Genomic DNA, 19,796 nt, shown 5'->3' with positions numbered 1-19,796 from the left:
GGAAGCAGGGATGAACAAATGGTGGATGCTGGGAGGGAGGGTTCTGGGCCTCAGGGAAGGCTTCCTGGAGGTGGTGTTGGGCACGAAGCTGAAAAGCTAAGTCTGTGTGTGGCTGGTGGTTTCCCAATGGAACCGATTCCCACCAGCCTGGCCAGGCAAGGCCCAACCACAGCAATGGACACCACGCACAACTGTTCTGTCTAGAGGCCCATGGTGTAGACCTGCCCTCAAGGGATGGCAAACACGGCCAGGCCTGACCTGCTGAGATCACGCCTGAACGAGGCCAGCTGCTGCCACAACGGACCCGGCATTCTCTCTCAATGCCCAAACGAATCTTCTAAACCCTAAACCGGGGCTGTCTGGGAGCGCTTCCGGGATCGTGCAAATGTCCTGCGCCCACACCATCCAGCTCGATAGCCACTGGCCACACGTGGCTACAGAGCCCTTCGGGAATGCGGCTAGTGCGGCGAAGTTTTGGTTCCATCCGATGTGAATTAATCTGAATTTGGACAGCCACGTGTGGCCACAGCCTCCGAATCTGGACCGGGCAGTTCCGGAACTCTGCGACCCGTCACTTGCTCAAAGGCAAGCAGCCTCCACCTGGAGCCAGGCCCTCGTCCTTCCCCCGGGTGGCTGACCGCCGTGCTGTGGTCAACCCTCACACCGTCAGCACCCGGACCATTCCAGGCCGTACCCCTGGCTGCGTGACGTTGGGAGCCTCAGTGCGGCCCTTGAGAGCAAAAGGCCCGTTCCTGGCATGACGCAGGGTTTCGAGTATGATGCTCGTGTCACCACGTTTCCCAGGACAGTCCTTGGGGACAGCACTGGCACTGAGCGCTTTTTAAGGAGCTCAGCCTTAAGCCAGGAAGAAAGGGCAGGAACACTGTTCACTGTGCCTCTTGAGCCCTGAGCTCCTGCCTCTCTCGTCACCCTCCCATGACCAAGGTCGGGCACACTGAGGCCAGGACCCCGTCCTGTCAGCAGTGGAGGAAGGTCTGAACAAGCCTCGAGTCTGGGCTCCTTCCACTAGTCCTCCCTGCGTGGGCCTGGAAAGGTCGGGGAGCTGTATGGGGGACATGGGGGACACAGAGCTCCCGAACAAAGCACCCGCCACCAGGCAGCTTGAAACAGAGAGGCCTCGCTCCCAGTTCCAGAGGCTGGAGGCAGACGGAGGTGCTGGTGGGGTTTCTGGAGAGAAGCTTTTCCTGGTTGCTGTGGCTACCTTCTCGCTGTGAGCGAGCTCCCCGGTGTCACTTCTCACCGGGATACTCATCCTACCGGGTCGGGCCCCCACCCTCCTGACCTCATTTGACCAAAATTCCCTCCAAATCCAGTCCCCATCTGGGGTTAGGGCTTCAGCATATGAGTTTTGGGTGGACATAAGCATTCGGCCCACGGCATCCACGAGGGCTACTGAGAAGACGTGTTGGGGAAGGAAGTGGACAGAGGCCCACAAAGAAGAGTGAAGGGCTTAAACGAGGAAGAGACTCTGAAAAATGATGCGGGACAGCTCCGGGGGCTGGTGGGGCCGCCGTGCACCACGGCCAGTCAGTCCTGTCTTTCTAGGGTTCCGTCCCAAATCCACGAAATGAAATTTGAACCGAAGGTGGTCCGAGAATGAGGGAGTCCTTGCGCTATCCATCCTCCTCCACTGGGAAGGCAACACTTACCCCAACGATGGGGGGAGCCTTCGGGAGGGGACAGGAGGGGGTGGACGCGACCGCTCTGTCCCCAGCCCGCAGCCCTGCCCCTCCCTGCTCCGCTGCACACAGCCCGCTGGGCTGATCTCTCCGGCTGCCCCGGCCACGTGGGCCCAGTCAGAACAGGGCTTTGCTTACTACCTGGATCCCCGAACACTTTCTGGAACGTTCAGGCACCCGGCCGGGGGCCAGGTGTCTGTCGAAACACGAAACACGCCTACAGAACTCCCACAGGGTCCAACTTCAACACGGACGCCCCCCCCTCCACCGGCCCGTTCACCCCCCATGACCCAACCTCCCCCCAATGCTCCCTGACGACGGTGCATTTGGTTGCGCTTGGTTTACGCCTGTCATCGCCTCTCTGGGCTGCCCCACGGCGATGGCGACGAGGTCCAGGCCCCGAGGGCTTTCCACGGGCTTTGGGCCCAATACTTCACTTTCATTAAAATCCTCACTCCCCGAAGGCCAACATCCCTGGGGCCAAGTTCCATCTGCGGAGTCCCTGAGACAGAGGGGGGGAGGGAGGGAGGGAGACGGCAGTGACAGGGAAGAGGCGAGAAAGTGCAGGATGTGGGCAGGATCAGCCCATCTTGCAGATGAGGAAGCCGAGGCCCACAGAGGTCAGTGGCCTGACAGGCTGTGAGCTGGTAAGTGGACAGAACGGGCCACGTGTGAGCGCTAAGTGGTGGTGGTGGGCGGAGTCAGGAGACCCTCTGGGCCCCAGAGGCTGGGCCCTCCACAGCACCAATGTCCTCTCCGCCCACGCAGGAGGGAGGTGACCCCAGGGCTAATCGTCTTTGGCAGGAGTGAGCCCTCCGAGGCTGAAAGGGGCCAGAAGCTGCCTACTCGCTTACTCACTGCCCTGGGGTGCGCAGGTGTTTCTACAGGCGCTGGCACCCGTTACCTCTGGGGACAGCTGGAAACTGCACGCAGGCCCCGGGGGGGGTGCTGCTCGGGGGCCCAGCCGGTCCCCAAACCTGCAGCCTGGAGAGGCTAAGTGTGGCAAGAGAGTGGGACGGCTGGGGTGCTGGTACCTGGCACGGTTTCCAACAGAACTCAGGATCTGGGAGGGGGTGGTCCCGGGGTGGAGGGACCCAGCTTCGAGGGCCGGCTGAGTGTGGGTCTGGCACCCCTCGTCGGCACGGCAGGGGACGCGGAGGGACAGCTGGCCATAGAGATGCGCAAATACCCACCCCTGGGAGCCAATACGGTCAGGGCTTTCAGCGTGCCGGCCGACTTCAGGCTGGGCACTCTGGTGGTGGGCGGTGGGGGGGGAGGGTAGGGAGCGGGGAGAGCCTTAAGACTCCGCAGCCCACCGGGGTCCTGCGAGCTAGCTGGAGAGGGAAGATGGACAGTGACAAAGAACCCAGACAAGAGGGCGGCCGGGCACCTCGGGGCCCGCACGCATGAGCAAACACACCCGGGCGCCCCCAGAACAGAAGGTGACACCAAGGGGGTCTTCTACCCCCGGGCCGTGGGATGACAAGACGGGTGGTTAAGACTGTGAGAAGCAGGCCCGGGACACCGGCCGGCAGTGTAAACTCAGAACCCGTCCCCGCAGGGACCGCGTGAGGACCTCGCCGACACAGAGCCTCCGGCCCGGGGTTTGGTTTCCAGACCTCCGTGGGCAGACACAGCCCCAAGCATGCCCAGGGAGGTCTCGGCCCCGAATGGTATGTTACAGCATGAACGGTCGTCAACAACAACAACAAAAGAGGACCGGGAACAAATGTCCACGGCGGGTGATGAGTCAGGGATACGAGCGCCACCTGTTCCGCGGCTCATGGCGCAACAGTTCAAATGAGGGAGTCTCTGCGAAGACGGATGTCGGCTGGAAAAGCCAGAGTGGGACGGGAAGCAGGAGTGTGGTTTAATACCAATTTATGCTTAAAAAAAAAAAATGGGAAAGAACAGATACGCAAGTTTATATATATCTGTCTTCCCAAGAATCCCCATCCCCGTGAACCTCACTGTCTGTGGGGGCAGGAACAGGGCTGGAAGGGAGCTTTCGCTGGGCACCTTGGTGTATCTTTGAATCCTAATAAACTGTGAATGTATTATCCACCCCAAAATTGACAGTGAGAAAAGACAACAAACAGTGAGGTCAGGAGGCCTTCCTGGAGGAGGAGGAGGTGGGACCAGGGTGAACTGCAAAGGCAGGGAGCAAGAGGGGGTGTGCTGGAAGGTGCGGGAAGGAGGGAGCGTGGGCAGAGGCATGGCGTCAGGAGCCAGTCGTCCACCCGCACGGTGACGCCGACAGTCACTCCCTGCCTGGAGCCCAGGGCCATCCCAGCCATGAGTGACACCAGGAGCGTGGAGGGGGCTCCCCGCCTCTCCCAGGCTGGGGTGCGGCACTCCTCCGCCGTCCGCCACCCGCTGATTGGGGGACTCTGACCCATCCAACAGGCCAGGTGACCGCCCCTGGTGCTTTTTGCTTTCTCCTGCTTCAGGGGTCCCAGGAGAAGCTGCCGGGTCACTCCCTGGGAAGCCCGGGCCCTATAGGGGTGGGGGAAACCGTAAATCTAAGACCCGCAGCCTTCACGGGAAGACGGACAGCCCATACAAGCCTTCCTGGGGCCCAGCGGCCACTCAGCCCCCTACGTAGAGACCAGAGCCCCAGGCCCAGCAAGAGAAGCCCCAAACACAGCCTGTCGGGGGGGAAAGAGCGGCTCCCAGAGCCCCAGACCTTCCGGGGAGCACGCGAGGATCACGGCCCTGCATCGCGGGGCGCCTTGATCCCGGACTTCCAGACCCCAGATCCGCGGGCGAGACCGGTCTCTTCCGTGGGCCGCCCGGCCTGGGGCTCTTTGTTACTGCTGCCCCGCAGACGGAAACAGCTGACCCAGCAGGGATTCAAACTCACATCCGTCCACACCCCAGGACAGGCCCGTCCCCACCCAGCCACACCCCACCCCTCGACCTTCTTCTCTTTCTCCCTAGCCCAGACGGGTCGCTCCTGTCATTCCGTCTGCATTTCCGTATTAACGTTTTGTACGTGTTATTGTGTTAAAAGGCACACACCACAAAATGTGCTGTACGGGAATAAACACACTCGCGTTATTACGTGGCCGCCACTGCTGTCCACCCCCATGACGCTTTCCGTTTTGTGAAACTCAGACTCTGTACCCTTTAAACAGGAACTCCCCGTCCCCCCACCCCCAGCCCCCGGCCCCCGGCACCCACCCCGCGGCTTTCTGTCTCCGCGAATCCGACGGCTGCCGGGCCCCTTGTGTGGGGGGATCACACGGTGCCTGCCCTCCTCTGGCTGACGGATTCCACTGAGCGTCACGTCAAGGCTCACGGGCCGCAGCAGGTGGCAGCATGCCCTTCCCTTCTGAGGCCGTACAGCGTTCTACTGCGTGCACAGGTCAGTTTGCTTACCCGCTCGTAGAGCTGCCGGCCCGTGCGGTGTGCCCACGTTCCAGCGACCGTGAACAGCGCTGCCGAAAACACGAGCGTGCAAACAGCTCTTCGAGATCTGTGCTCTTTTGGGTAGACAGTCAGAAGTGGGGTTTGGCTAGCCTACACTCTCCATACTGGACTCTCCCTCACTTCCTTTTCTACCAGGCCCTTCCCCAAGCTGTCCTCGTCCTGGTCTGTCCTCCCCTCCCCCGGGAGCCTTCTCTGGCCTGGGCATTAGACCAATGACTGGATCCCAACCAAGGAGCCTGGACGCAGCCCTTCAGCTCCTCCCTTATCCCCTCGCCCCGGGCCACTCTCTCCAGCCCCCACGCTGTCCGGCCCCCACGCTGTCCCACACAGCCCAGGCCACTGCACTGTCCGTACATGCTGTTCCTCCTTTGTGGAAGTCCCTTCCCCACTTAATGCTTCAAGCCTGGCCCAGAGCCATCTCTCCAGAAGCCCTCCCCGGCCCGCCCAGCCTCAGGACCTCCTCCTACCCTGTGCCTTGGGGACTTCCCTCTTTCCAGACGACGGGTGTGATCAAGGGGTTGCAGAGCTCTTCCCCTCACCTGGCTGTCCACCCGTCCAGGGATAGGGTCCGAGTCCCCATGGCACCAGCACTCACCACGGGCTTGGCATCAAGACTCACTTGTGAACTGGTGGCGGGGGGGGGGCCTCGGAAGCCTCAGGGCCAAGGGCCCACGCCAGGTGTAAGGAAATCACAGACAGGAAGAACGAACCTTCTTCACGGGGCAGCCTCTCCCTTCCCCAGCCACCGTCCAAAGGGCCAGACGCCCCCTTGGGGTGACAGATGAGCCCTTGGGGGGCTGGAAAACAGCACCTTCTTATTACACGCTCACCCAGCTGCTCCCACGGGGCCCTCCCTCTGTCCTCGTCCTTCGAGGGACAAGGGACGAGGCCATGGAGGAGACCTGCCCTCTTGGGACACACAGCAAGATCCACGGGTGATGCGAGAGAACTTCCTTCTACAGGAGGAGGCAGGGGTCCTGGCTTTTGGGGACAAGCACTCCTTGGGGCCTTAACACAGGGCATTTTTCCAGTGACTTGACGTTCCCGGGACACTCTAGGGGTGCGACTGGGGTGCGGAGTAGGTCCGCAGAAGGGATGGATGCCGTGGGAGTGGAGAGGGGCCACATCTCTGGGCCCCACGACCACGGCTGCCCCAGACCGGGGACCAGGCGCGGCCCCAGGACGCGGGTGCCGGCGCCTTCTCTGCTGTTCGGCAGAAACGGACCACAGGCGGTTACGCCAGGCTAATCTGGACTGAAGAGCTGCGGGGGGACATGGCCGGAGGGAAGCTGAGGGGCATCCCTGGGAAAGGCTCTCCTCTGAAGAGAATTTGGAAAAGAGCAGATAAAAAAAGACTGTGGTCTCGCTGCCTTCAAGCGCGGGCCACTCCCGACTTCTGGGCCACCCACCGGGGGCCCTCAGAGGCCTGGCTCCGGGCACTGAGGCGACACCCGGTCATTTACAGGTGACCCTGTAAGCCCTCTGGCCCCCTTGCTCCCAACGGCGACACTCTGCGTGGACAACCCGTCCCCAAAGGATCACTTAGCTCTGGGGGGTCCTATCTGGGGGGGGTGCCAGTTCTCCCAGGCAGTGCACCAGGGAGGCCCCCCCGCCCCGAGCAGCACCTGCCTGGGGCCAAGCGGTGGGAAGGGGAGAATCAGTGACAGGTCCCGGCTCCTGGTTCGGAGGGCAGGGGTTGGTGGGGGGAGGTGGGTATCTCCGGTCCCTGAGTGACCTGCCCCAGCCTCACCCCTAAGACAGTTAAGGGGGGTGGAGTCCAAAAACCCTCCTGACTTCCCCACTCCCACCCCCACTTGGGCCAGACCTTCTAGGCTGCACAGAACATGACTGTCTTCCAGACGAGGACCCCAGGGCCAGGCGGGGGGCAGGGGACTCAGGCAAGGGGAGCACGCAGGGCAGACTAGAGGTTGTCCCTGTCGGAGAACAGGGCACTGCAAGGGGACAGGCAGCAAGAAACAAGTAGTGGGGAGGCTTCGGGAGGCTGAGTGCAGAGGCCGGTGCCCCCAGGGCCACAGTTAGCCCCAGAGTGGGCGACACACTTGCAGGCCTTGGGATCAGATTTCCCGGCAGCTGCACCCTTGCTGACGCCCACAGTCCAGCCCCGGGCACTTTGGTCCTCCATAAACATCCGCCCAGTTCCTACGAACGGCCAGCTTGCCTCGCGTCGGGCACCCAAGTCCTCGGCATGAAATTTCCCCGCCATCCTCACCGCAACCCAGAGACTGACGCCATGCCGCCCATTTTAAAGACGGGGACACTGAGTCCCATGTGAGGCAGCTGACAACTTGCCGGTGTTCACACAGCAGGTAAGCGGTGGCCTTGGACTGACCGTGGCAGGCACGTCCCCGAGAAAGGTCTGTCAGGAGTTAATGGGGAGGGGGGAGGCGTGGGGTGGGGCCCGGGCAGAGGACGGCCGCGAGCAGGGGAGCCGGCGTGAACCCCACCGTGCTCCGTGTCCGCTGTGTCACCCGGGACGTGGCACTGAGTCCCGGGCAGTGGGGTGGGCTCCCCTTCCTTCCCACGGAGCCGCGGGGGAGGGGAAATGGCACACAGTAGGCTCTTTAGAAAGATCTCTGGGGTTAAGCTTTGTCGTGAAGCTCCCCGTATCGGTCACTGCCTCGGTGGCCTTTGAGCCCCGAAGGAAAAAAGACTGAACTTTGAGAACAAATTTCCACCCCGTCCTTCCGGCTCGAGAAAGGCAGTCGGCGATGGGGTAGGGAGGACGTCAAAAGGAAGGCGGGCCAGGCGGAGGAGGGCAGAGGCCCAGAGGGCGGAGGGGAAAGTCCAGGGCAGCGTCCAGGAGGCCCCGGGCTGGTGTCAGGGGAGACCCAGCCTGGGAGGGAAATGAACTGTACCTCGAGCACGAGCCCCTCACTGGAGCCCAAGACACGGCCGGGCCGCGGCCTCCTCCCCGGCTCCCTCCCTGCTCGTCCCCGGGCAGCCCCCAGCTCAGGTGGGCGAAGGAGCCACCCCCCTCCACGGACACCTCACCAGAGCCTCCGGGTGTGGCCGCCTCCTGGAGCCCACCACTCCGGCACCCACTGCTCAAGACCGCCGCCGAGCAGCAGGCACGTGGGAGCCGTCTCTGAGGGCCCCAGGAGCCACCAGGAGCCACACAAGAGCTTCCTCACCTCCACTCACGGGTGTGCCTGTATCGGTGACACCGAATTCCCATAAGCTCGGGACCCAGGGGACCAGGAGGGCTCTTGGAAAGGCCTGCCCCGGGCTGGGTGCTTGTGTGGGCCACCAGTTCCCTGTAATCCTCTTTGTCCCCAAACCAACAGGAGGTCCCTGAGACTGGGGTCGCCCAGAAAGGGTCTCCGGGCTCCTCTCCACACTAAGGTAACGTAGTCGTGTGGGACTCTGTGGGGGCGCAGTCCGCGGCGCTGGGTTCAAGTCCCTCCACCTCAGGTATGTGAAACGCCCCGTTACGTGGCACGACGGGGGTGGAAGGCGGCCCCGGGCTTCCTCAGAGCGCTACCCACAGAGCCAGCTCGGGACACCGTGTGACCACGACTCCTTGGCGTACGCGCACGCGGGAGGAACGACCACACTCGTCCACACCAATGCTGGCGCACAGATGTCCCCGGCAGCATGACTCACGCCAGCTCAAACGTGGACGCGATCCAAGAGACCATCTGGGGACGAACGAACAAAAGGTAGCAGAGCCACCCAGGGAGTATTACTCAGTCGTAAAAAGGGACGGGGTCCTGCCACATGCCACGACTGGAAGGAACCTTGGAAACATGACGGGAAGTGACAGAGGCCAGTCACACGAAGAACCACACGGTCAGCCTGCATTTAAACGAAATGTCCGGAAGAGGCAAATCCACAGAGACAGAAGGCAGCCTGGTGTCGCCACGGGCCGGGGGTGACAGCTTAGTGGGTATGGATTCTTGTGGGCGATGAGAATGTTCTGGAATTAGACTGCACAATGCTGTGAATGTACCAGACACATGTGAAGGGAAAACTCGAAGCGAGCCGATGGTACGGTACGTGAACTCTATCTCAATAAAGCTGTTATGAAAAAGACCCGACTCTTCCCTTACTGGTTTTTGGGATCTTGGACAAGGAAGTGAACTGTGTGGTGCCTCAGTATCCCCAGAGAAATGGGGCCGGTCACTGTACACACATGGACTGTGGTGAGGACCCAGCAGGCTGCCCCGGCTCACTGCCCTCCAGCTTCCCCATTGCCCTTTGGTTTTCACAGGCTCTCTAAGTTTCTAGGGCCTTTTTTTTTTCCCCTCTGGTAAAACATACATAACATAAAACCATCTTAACCAACTAAAAATAAAAAAGTTTTTAATTTATTTATTTGAGAGAGTGCGTGAAAGCACAAATCGGGGGGCAGAGGGAGAGGGAGAAGCAGACTCCCTGCTGAGCAGGGAGCCCGACCCAGAGCTCCATCCCAGGATTCTGAGCTATCATGACCTGAGCTGCAAGCAGACACTTAGCCGACTGGGCCACCCGGGAGCCCCGATCTCGACCATTTCTAAGGGTAGAGTTCAGTAGTGCTACGTGTATCACACACGGTCGTGCAGCTGATCTCCACAACTCTTTCCATTCTGCAGAACAGACTTAAGTAGCTACAAACAACAACGTCCCCACTCAGTACTCCCCCGTCCCCCCGGCCCCTGGCAGCCGCCGTCCTACTCTCTGCGTCTAGAAATCAGCCTACTCGAAGTATCCCATGTACGTGGAATCATGAAGTCTTTGTCGTTTTGTGACTGGTTTCCTGCACGGGGGGGTAATGTCCTCAGGGTCCATCTGTGCCGTAGCAGGGGTCAGAATCGGCTTCCTTCTGAAGGCTGAGTAATACGCCACTGTGCGTACGTACCACACTTGGCCTGTGGATGGACACGAGAGGTGTCACCTTCAGGCTACTGTGAATTCCACGGGCAGACACGTGAGTGGACAAGACAGACCCCAGGCTTTTAAGCACAGATCTCAGAGGCTGGAGCACATCTAAGAGGGTCTATTTAAGGGACATAAGGCATCTAGAGGTAAGTTTCCCCTTAAACGTTTAACTGAACACACTCCCAGCAAACACACCCCCCAAAAACTAGTGTACTGTCAGCTGCTGGACATTTCCCGGGGCCTGTCTGCTTGCCGGACAACCAGAATCCGACTGCTCCAGGCCCCATTGGGGCTGGTTCCTTGTAGCAGAGGTCATTCTAAGGGAAAAAACCTGTTAGCCGTATGCAGGCTCTGGAAAGACCAGTTCCGTCCTTTACGACTGCTCTGGCCCCATGGGAGACACATCGGTACCACAGAGCATTGGTCCCAAGGCCTGGACACGCACGTGGAGTGAGGAGAGGGGACCAGTCCTCCTAGCCTACACCCCGCTGCCCAAGTGATCCCAGGAAACCACGCACCCAGCCCAGGGGGGCTTCCTGGAGAAGGTGATGCTTGAACAAACTCCAAGAGTCATCTAAGCACCCGCGAGGGCCGTCAGGTCGGACTACTGATCACATGTTCTGGTTTGCCCTGTTGTCCAGAGTAATTATTTTTAGGGCTCCCTGTTATTCTCAAGAGTGACCCCGTGTGGATGATAAATTATATGGTCCCTGTATTAGTTACCTATTGCCTAACAAATCACCCCAAAACTCAATGGCTTGGAAGAACAACAAACTTCTCTCTCTCACAGTTCCTGTGGTTGAGGAATTTGGGCGTGGCTCCACTGGGCACTTGTGGCTGAGGATCTCTTACGAGATCACGGTCAAGGTGCTGGCTAAGGCTGAGGTCACTGGAAGGCTTGCCCGGGGCAGCAGTCTGTTTTCCAGGTGGCTCGGGCACAGGCTGGCTGTCAGTGGGAGGCCTCGATCCCTCTCCACAAGGCTGCTTCTGTGTCCCCACGATGTGGCAGCTGCCCCCACGAAGCAAGAGATCCGAGAGAGACAGGGAGACAGAGACAGGGAGATATGGCCAGGCAGAAGCCATCCGTTTACGCCCAGAGGCCTACACCATCACCTCTGCCACCTTCCGCTCATTGGAGGAAAGCCACTAACCTAGACCCCGCTTAAAGGTGGGGGCGCTCTAGCTCTTGGAGGGAAGGGTGTCAAAGGTTGGGATTGTTAACAAAATCGTGGTGTGGACACGGGACAGAGCCAGGGAGGAGAGAAGAAATCAGATTAAGGGATGTTCACAACGCCTACTGAGAAGCGGGGGGTAGTCAGAGAAGGGCTCTGAGCAAAGCGGAGCGAACCGTGTCGTCCGCCCCAGCACCAAACTCTAGTGGGGTGAGCGGAAGCCGTGACCAGCTGTCCCTGTCCTCCGGGTCTTTGGGGCCTTTACCCTCTGTCCCTGGTGGGCAACACACCTTTCCTTCCCACTGGATGGAGGCTCCGTGTGTGTTCGCCGCTGGGCCCGACCTAGAGCAGGTGCAGGGTTTCTGCGTGGACAGCCAAGCCCAAGCTGGGCTCACACCGGGGCTCAGCCTGGAGCTCTCCACCCACACCCTCCCCCGCCCCAACTGTGCCCACCACTCCCGCTGCCCGCCAGACCGGTCTTCCTTCATCCCCAGCACCTCCGCCTCCTGACATCTTCCCATTCCGCCTAGACTCGGCTCACACGCTGCCACCTCCTCCGGGAAGCCTTACTTGCTTGCAGGCCTCTTGCAGAGGCCCAAGTGACCCGTGTCCCCAGGTAGGTTCCTGGAGGGCAGCGAAAGAAAATCCCCTCCCTAGAATCAGTGTATGGGGGTACGGAGCCATAAAGCCTCCTAACCCTGGGCTTTTCAGACTCGGCCGTGGCCTTGGCCAGCTTAACCAGGGCCCCCGCTCTGGGCGAACGCCGGGTGGGGCTTATAGCGGACCAGGCTCCCTGGAAGAGCTTGTCAGTCTCACCAAGTCCTGCTCGCAAGAGGCCAGGCAGCGGACGTGATCATTATCTCGTAAGGAAGTGACAGCCCAGCTAAGTCAAGCAACTGGCCTGAGGTCACACAGGGTGGCGCCGGGATTCTGCCTCAGGGCCCAGATCCTGGGCCCTCTCAGCGTGGCCACTGGCCTGTCTTTCCCTAAACTGCGATCAAGCCGGGTGTGAGCGGGGTGGGGGGGTGGGGCTCAGCCCCGTGCACTCAGGAAACCAATGGACTTTGGATGGACTGTTCGCGATTCTGAGCTTTTCCCCCCATAAACGGCTCTGAAGTCTTGAGTGCTCGCTGAGGCTCGCTGGCAAGATTTCCCGCAGGCGACAACACGCCCGCCCGCAGGCCACGAGGCACCAGGGACCAGCAGGCTGCGGGTCTGGCCCAGGTCGGCAGTGCGGGTCTCTGTGGGCACGCACTTACCCCATACTCACCCCGAAGCCCTCAGGTGCTTTCTTGGCCAACCAAATGAGGTGGACTTTCTTTCTAGAGTGGACTTTAAAGATAATAGCCTTTTACTGGCAAAAAAAAAAAAAAAGTGTGTTGCAGGTTCCTGCAACCTGAACGGACTCCGGATAATGACCTTGCCCCGTCCCCCTTTATGGGGACGGATGAGCTCTCAGCAATACCTCTGCTGTGGCCCCGGGGGGACGGGGCCACCAAGCCGGTGGGCTCCTATGCCTGGCTGAGTAGTCCCTGGGACAGTTTTGTTTGTTTGTTTAAGATGATCTTTACTCATTTGGGAGAGAAAGAAACAAGGAGAGCACAAGCAGGGGGAGAGGCAGACAGAGAAGCAGGCTCCCCGCTGAGCAAGGAGCTGGATGCGGGGCTCGATCCCAGGACCCTGAGATTGTGACCTGAACAGAAGGCAGACGCTTAACCATCTGAGCTGCCCAGGTGCCCATCAGGATAGGTCTTACCGCCTTAATTCCTGGGTTCAAATCCCAGCTCTGCCACTTCTGTGTGCCCGGGGGCACTCAAGTTCCTTGCTGTCCTTATCTGTAAAATGGGAATATCCCAACTCCAACTTGGAGCTGGCTTCGTTTTTACTCTACACTTATTATCCGTGGCCAGCTTGCTCCCCTTTCGCCTTGGAGGGCTGCAGGGAGTGCATCTGAGTCCCAGAAGAGCAGCAGGAGCTTCTGCCTGCCCCTGGCCCCCCCCCCCCCCCCCCCGAGCCCCCAGGCAGCAGCTCCCCCCCTCACCCCCTGCAGCGGTGGGTCCTGATTGGTCTGTGATGGTCTCATTCCCTGAGCCAGGGATTGGTGCAGGCCTGTCCATGTGACCCGGTTCTGCTCAATGAGACGAAGTCTGTGCAGGAGTGGGGTGTGTTCCTGGAGAGGTTTCTGAGACACTCTGGAGGCAGGGAGCCTTTCCCCGACCAACGGCCAATAAAGCTTACAGCGGCCCGGGGCCATTCCAGAGGGAGCCACACTGCCCTGCCAAGGATGGCCAAACAGAGACAGGAAGCTCTGGGTCCTTGAGGACATCTTCAAGCCTTTAGGTTACCACACTTAGAGCACCTGACTCACAGCCTCTTATCACACAAACCTATCAAACTTAGCCAGCAAAGTGAAGGGTTTTTGGTATTTGCAACCCAAAGCATCCTGCTGATATCCCGGGGTTGGTCCCATCTCCTCTGCCTGAGATTAAGCCCATCAGACAGGAGGAAGGGTCTGAGCGCAGCCTGTGCACTCAGGGAAGACTTCCTGGAGGAGGTGAAATGGAATCCAAAAGAATGAGCAGGCCGATAAAGGGAGCAGGGCAAAGGGGAACATTCCAGGCAGCCAGAACAAAGGCTTGAGGCTGCAGACGCCATAGTGTGTGTGTATGTGTGTGCATCTGTGTGTCCATGTGTGTGCACGCAGGTGAGACGGTCTGTGTGGCTGGGAGCCGGGAGAGGTGAGGCTGGAGAGCCAGAGGTGGGGTGGGCTGTGGGGGGGGGCCCTCAGCCAAGCTACAGAACCTCAGGCTATCACAAGGGCGGAGGACAGGTTCTGTGGGCCGCCTTGACTTTGTTCACTCACAGTCTCGCCCTCCGGCTTTGTGCCTAGAATAAGTGGCCTCCGCGAGTCCAGCCATACCCAAATGCTGCGCTGAACCTGGGGCAGGGGCAGGGGCGCGGGGCCCAGCTTCTCCAGGTGCGCTTCTGCCCGCTGTGCCTCCTCCAGCCCCCGGGCCCTCACAGGAGGCCCTGGCTGAAATCTGGGTCACTCCACGCACGCCGCGGACATCTATCAAACGGGCGGTTACTAAGTACCGACAAAGCAGTGTGCTAAGCGCCGCGGAGAAAGGACCTGGTTCAAATCCCAATTCTGTCTCTTCCCAGCTGGGTGACCCTGAGCAAGCCCCTTTCCTTCTCCAGACCCGGCACCTTGACCTCTTTGTGGGAGATGGTGAAATCAACGGGTGGCTCTCTTCTCTCTGGGGCTGGCTGGGCAGGGGCGTAAGCAGTGGGTAAAACAGGGCTCAGAAAGCTTCCTGGGGGTAAGGGTTCCCCCAGGAACCCAGGTGGGACAACGAGAGGCCGCCAATAGGCTGTGACAGACAGCTGAGCTGTGACAGACAGCTGAGCGGCGGCGGAGGTTCTGGGGACAGAGCATCTGAGCGGGGCGGCGAGGCGGTACAAAACAGAGCCGGTAGGCGAGATGGGCCGAGCGTTCCTGGAGAGAAAAGGTCCACAGAGGCAGGGCGGAAAGGACACAGAAAGCCTAGAGCCTCCGTTCTGTGTCCCCGAAGCCTTCAGAACTGTGTGCCGCCCACAGAAGAGCCGGACGGACTGTTGAATACGTGCGTCGTTTGAACCCGTAACAGCAAATCTCGGAGCTGAAGCCGGAAGATGCAGATTCAAAAACCTCGCCTCTCCCGCTCGCCGCGCGACCTTGAGCAAGTCATTTCACCTTTGAGCCCCAACCTCCTTCTTTGCAAATGGGTATCAAACCCAGTTCACAGAGCTGTGCGGCGGGGTGTGCGGGATCTAGGAGCAGGATCCCCTTTCCCACCTAGCTAATTCCTATTTTAAAGCCCTAAGACCCAGTGCCGCCTCCTCCAGGAAGCCTCCCAGGCTCCCTCAGGCGATGGCAATCCCCCAGACCTGTCTGCTACCCCAGCTGAGGAGCATCTTAGCATGGCTCAGACTCGGCTGCACTCTCACACAGACGGAGTACCTTCCAATGCCATGTCCTTCCCCAAGGCTCCAACCAGGCGGAAACAAGAGGGAAAGAGTGATTCAGTCTGCTGGGGGCGAAGCAAAGGAGGGGGGTTCCGGCAAGGTTCAGGGGTGATACCACTAGATCTTGAGGGGTGAAGAGAAACTTACGGGGAGAGGGACCCGCTTCCAGGCAGAATCAGAAGTCCGAAAGCACAGGGGTGTGAAGGGAAGGTTAAGTAAACTGTGGCTCGCCAGAGTCTCTGCCCTGAGTGGCTAATGATGAGAATTCCGGGTCTAGATTCCACTGGGCCTCAGACGCCATGCCGAGGATGCAACCCTACAGGACACAGCTGAAAACTTGTGACCCAGCAGCACGGGGACACTGAGGGGTGTGTGTGTGTGTGTGTGTTATGCACTGGCCCCTGGGCTAGCCTGAGCTAAACTTAGGTCGGGGGTGGGGTGGGGAAAGTGACAGGGCTATGGGCCACCACTGGGGAGGGGGCCGGCACTGGTGGGAGAACCAAACAGGAGCAAAAGTTCGCCCTGGAGGACTGACTGTTCAAAATGCTCCAGGAGTACATCCACACTCGACTACCCCTCGCTAAAAAGCCAGCGTCCACAAGCACCGCATGCTACACAGGGCAGCCCTGTGAGATCGGGTGTGGGGGGGGGGGGAGGGTCTTCATTGCAGGGGGACAGAGTGAGGGCCCCGAGGAAAGGGACCCTGCCATAGTCACGCAGGCAGTGCGGGGCTGGCCACAACCTGAGGCCAGCGGCCCGGCCCGGGAGTGCAGGGGAGGCAGGCCTTCAGCTGTCTGACAAATGTGCTCAGCACCTTCCAGAGCCAGACCCTGGAGACAAGGAGGTGACCTTTGACCTCTGAGTCATCTTGAGCTTGGACCAGACACCTGGGCCACAGACGCGTGGCCTCCAGCAGGGGAGAGAGAAAGGGGAACTCAATGAGGGGTAGGTTTCCCGTGGTCAGGAAGGTCGGCAGGGGCTCACCACTCCCCCCTCCCCGGCCCCCCACACCCCCCATGTCTATCCGTCATGTCAGTCTCCTAAACTGGGCCCTGGGGTGGATGCTGGAAGAGGGCTAGTCCCTACACAAAGGTTGAGGGGCAGAAGGAGTGGCTCTTCGCTGCCTTTCTAAGAAGCCCCCAGATGCCCCCTCCTCCCAGCACCCACCCAGGCCCCGCTCAGCCGCAGCCTGAGTCATCATCCCTGTTTGAATGGTAGCCGACAAATCAGCCAGGGGGCTGCCTGGGGCCGAGGGCCAAGGGTTGGAAAAACAAGGCCGGTTTCTCTTACCTCCAACCTTGGAAGCTGAAGACAGGGTAGGGGGTGGTGGGCAGAGGGCGGGTAGAGGCGGGATGGGGGGGTGCCCACGGCGGGGGGGGGATGTGGGGGGGTAGGGGGAAGAGGGGAGGGAAAGGTTCAGAATTTGAGCTGCTGGCTTTTGTTTTCAAATGACCTGTTTAATAATTACCTTTGCCATCAAAGGAGCCAGGGCTCGGGGAAGGAGAGGGTTTCAACCCTCCATACCCCACCGAGCAGCCGGAGAAGAAAGTAAACAAGATGCCACCAGCGGCTCTCGCTCCTTCTCGCAAACAATGGCGGGACCGAGCTGCCCGCTCAGACACACACATCAAAGTGAGATTTCCAGGCAAGAACTTTAACGGGCAGATAAGAGGCTGGGACGGAATCATTTCCCTGCACCCCCAGAGTTTCCCTGAGCTCGGAACCCAAGGGGGGGCAGCCTTAGGGGGGCCGTCATTTCAACCTTAACCTTGACCTGGAATATATTCATTCATTTTGCAGGGAGGGAGAACCCCCTCGGCCTCGACCCCCGAAAAACCCAACCAGCAACAACTTCACCCTTTGACTGGTCACAACGCAAGGATGGACAAACAAGGGATTTAAGTTACAGCGGCCAGCTCGTGCTCACACTCCTCTGGGCTCCTTAAAAAACACACCCCACCCCAGGCATCCCCCGGGGCTCACAAAGTCAGAGCCTACCCTGGCAGTGGGAAAATCCAACTTGGTTTTTTTAAAAGGTGGTTGCTGCTTCCCCAACCTCCCGAGGCCTTCCACTACTTCCCCCCTGCAGCATCCAAGCCCAGCCTCGAGGCTGAGCCATAAACACGCCTGCTCCTCCCCCTTCCACGGTTCGGCAACACCCCCCCCCTCCCCACCTTCCCGGACCTGGAGGAGAAAGCAGCACCGCGACCCTCTCCCGCAGCCCCTCCCGGGCCCTCCCCGGCCCCCCGCGCCGTCCGCACGCCTCGCAGGCACCTCGAGATAAACACCCACTAATGATTTTATGATTTTCTGCTCTGGGTAGCCGCGCTCAGCAGAATCCCTCCCCCGGCCCCGGCGCCGGGGGCCGGCCCAGCCGAGGCCTTGGGGGATGGGGGTGTTAGTTTGTGTTTGCCACGGTCGCGTCCCCACACCTGTTTTTCATTCATTCGTTCGTTCGTTCATTCATTCCCGGGCTCGTCCCTGCAGCCTCCCCGGCCCTCCGGATCTGGGGAGGGGATGGGAGGGAGGGGACCGTGATGGGGGTGGGGGGGGGGAGACGGCGGCGGGGGTGCACCGCGGGGGGCGGCGGCTCGGGGCGCAGGGACCCCGCTCGAGGGCAGACCCGGCGGCTTCGCCGACAGCAGGCGGGCGGCGGGGCGGGGGCGCTCCCCGGGGCTCGAAGTTGTTTTCCGCGGCTCGGCGGCCGCCCGGGTGCGCCCCTTTGTCTGCGCCCGGCCGGCGCCGCGTCCCCGCGCGCTCACCTGGTCTTGGAGGACAGGAAGGCAAGTTTGATCAGGCCGTAGGTGAAGAGCGGGATGCTCTCCTTGGCGACGCTGGCAACTTGCAGCCGGTGCTCCAGGATGTGGAGTTCCATCGTCCGCCCGCGCTCCGCGGCGGCTCATCGGCGGGGGGCGAGCCGCGGCCCCCGCCCCCTGCGCGCCCGGCCGGCACCGAGCGCCGCGGCCGGCCGGCCCGGGGGAGGACCGGGAGCTCGGCGCCGGGCGGCCCCGCGGCGGACAAAGGGGAGGCCCGCCGAGCCGCGAGGGGCCGCGGGCGGCGGGCGGGCGGCGGGCGGGCGGCGGGCGAGGGCGGCAGCGCTGGCGGAGCGGCGGCGCGCGGCGCCCGGCGCGGGGAGCAGCTGGTGTTCGCTGTAACAAACAACTTGCCACTCAAACGCCGGCCCGCTGCGCATGCGCGGCCGCCGCGGGGCCTGCCGGGACTTGTAGTCGCGCGCGGCCGGGGCTGCGGGGGCTGGGCGGCCGCGCGAGGGGCCGGCCGGGCGCCGGGGGAAGGCGGGGCCGCGCGCGCCCGCGGGGCCGCGGGGAGCGGGGGGTGCGGGGGCGGGGGGCGCCGGGGGGCCCGGCTTGGGCCTCGCTCGCTGCGGGCTCTCCCCGCGAGGTCGCGGCCGCGCGCTCCGGGGTTCGCCGCCGCCGCGCCGGGGGAGGAGGCCCGGGTCGGGGAGGGGCGAGACTTGGAGAACCGGTGGCCAGAGCGCACGGAAGCCGCGCAGACTCGGGGGCCGCGGGCGGAGGTGGGGCCGACGGCGTCTGGCGGGGGAACCGGAGGGGGGGGGGTCCCGGAGGAAGGGTCCTCCGGGCTGGGCGCTGGGGGCTGGAGGCGAGCTCGCCCCGAGGGGGGCGGGGCGCGGCCCGGGGCCTTCCAGGCAGAAGGAACAGCGTGTCCGGAGCACGGGAGCGTGAAAGCCCCCGCCGCGCGCTGTTTGGCTTTGCTGGAGCGGAAAATGGGAGGGAGGGGAGGCGAGAGATAAGGCAGGCGTCGTCTCCAGGAGTCCGGTCGAGAGGGGTCATGGGTGCGGATCTAATGAGGCGGCTGGGGGGCCCGCGCGGGAGCGGGTGACGGGGACCGTGACGGCCGAATTAGTGAGCAGCCTGCCACCGTCCGAGGGGTCATTCCCACCCCGGGGCCCCCGTGCGGTGACCGTGGCCTGCGACGCATCCCCGTAGTGGCCGGCTGGTTGGAGAGGGTCTAGGTTAAGGTTGCTGGTGCTTCTCCCGTTGGCAGAGTGACCTGGGGACAGGGTGGGTCGGGTTGACCTGCTGGGGCAGGCCGTCAAGGCTCTTTCTGGGGGACAACTCCGGCGATGCCCTCCCACAGGCTGTCTCCAAGCTGGCCTCTGATAGGTAGGAACGTATGAGGCTCCCTCATTTCCACAAAGGGGTGTGAAACCTGCAGTCTGGTAGCTCCTCCAGCGGGCTGATCCCCTTCCCGCTTTGTTTTCACTAAAGAATTGATCACCCTATAATAAAGAATATATTTACTTTGTTGTTGTTGTTGTTGTTGGTTTGTCTGTCTCCCTCTTGCAGAATTTCACCTCCAGGAAGGCACTGACTTTTACCTGTTCTCTGCTGAATTCCCACTGCTTGCGACGTGGCTGGCCTGTGAGACACAGGCGTTTCAATATTCATGGAGTGTGCAAGTGCAAAACCTATTCTTTTGGGGTCTAGGGGTCTACGAGGCCCGAACAGAAATGCGTTCAGGGCCCAGGCAAGGAATAGAGACCTGTGAACCAGTTGGGTATCAGACAGTCCTAAGTAGAACAGGGGAAGGGAATCCTGCTTGAAGGCATCACATTCTATTAAAAAAA

General features: G+C 61.2%; 1 protein-coding gene across 1 annotated transcript in view; it reads right to left on the bottom strand.

Annotated features, from left to right (window-relative positions):
- Nucleotides 1-18,122, bottom strand: part of CASTOR2 (cytosolic arginine sensor for mTORC1 subunit 2) — a 47,127-nt gene extending 29,005 nt beyond the window's left edge. Inside the window, exon 1 of the mRNA XM_080830698.1 lies at nucleotides 17,953-18,122. Coding sequence (XP_080686824.1) covers nucleotides 17,953-18,065 — 113 coding nt within the window. The 5' untranslated portion in view covers nucleotides 18,066-18,122. The remainder of the gene's footprint in view (nucleotides 1-17,952) is intronic.
- Nucleotides 18,123-19,796: the final 1,674 nt, after the last annotated feature.

Source organism: Martes martes (assembly GCF_963455335.1).
Source record: "Martes martes genome assembly, chromosome: 18".
In the NCBI taxonomy this organism is placed as follows: domain Eukaryota; kingdom Metazoa; phylum Chordata; class Mammalia; order Carnivora; family Mustelidae; genus Martes; species Martes martes.
Note: the sequence above shows the minus strand (reverse complement) of the source record. Positions and strands in the feature narration are given on the sequence as shown.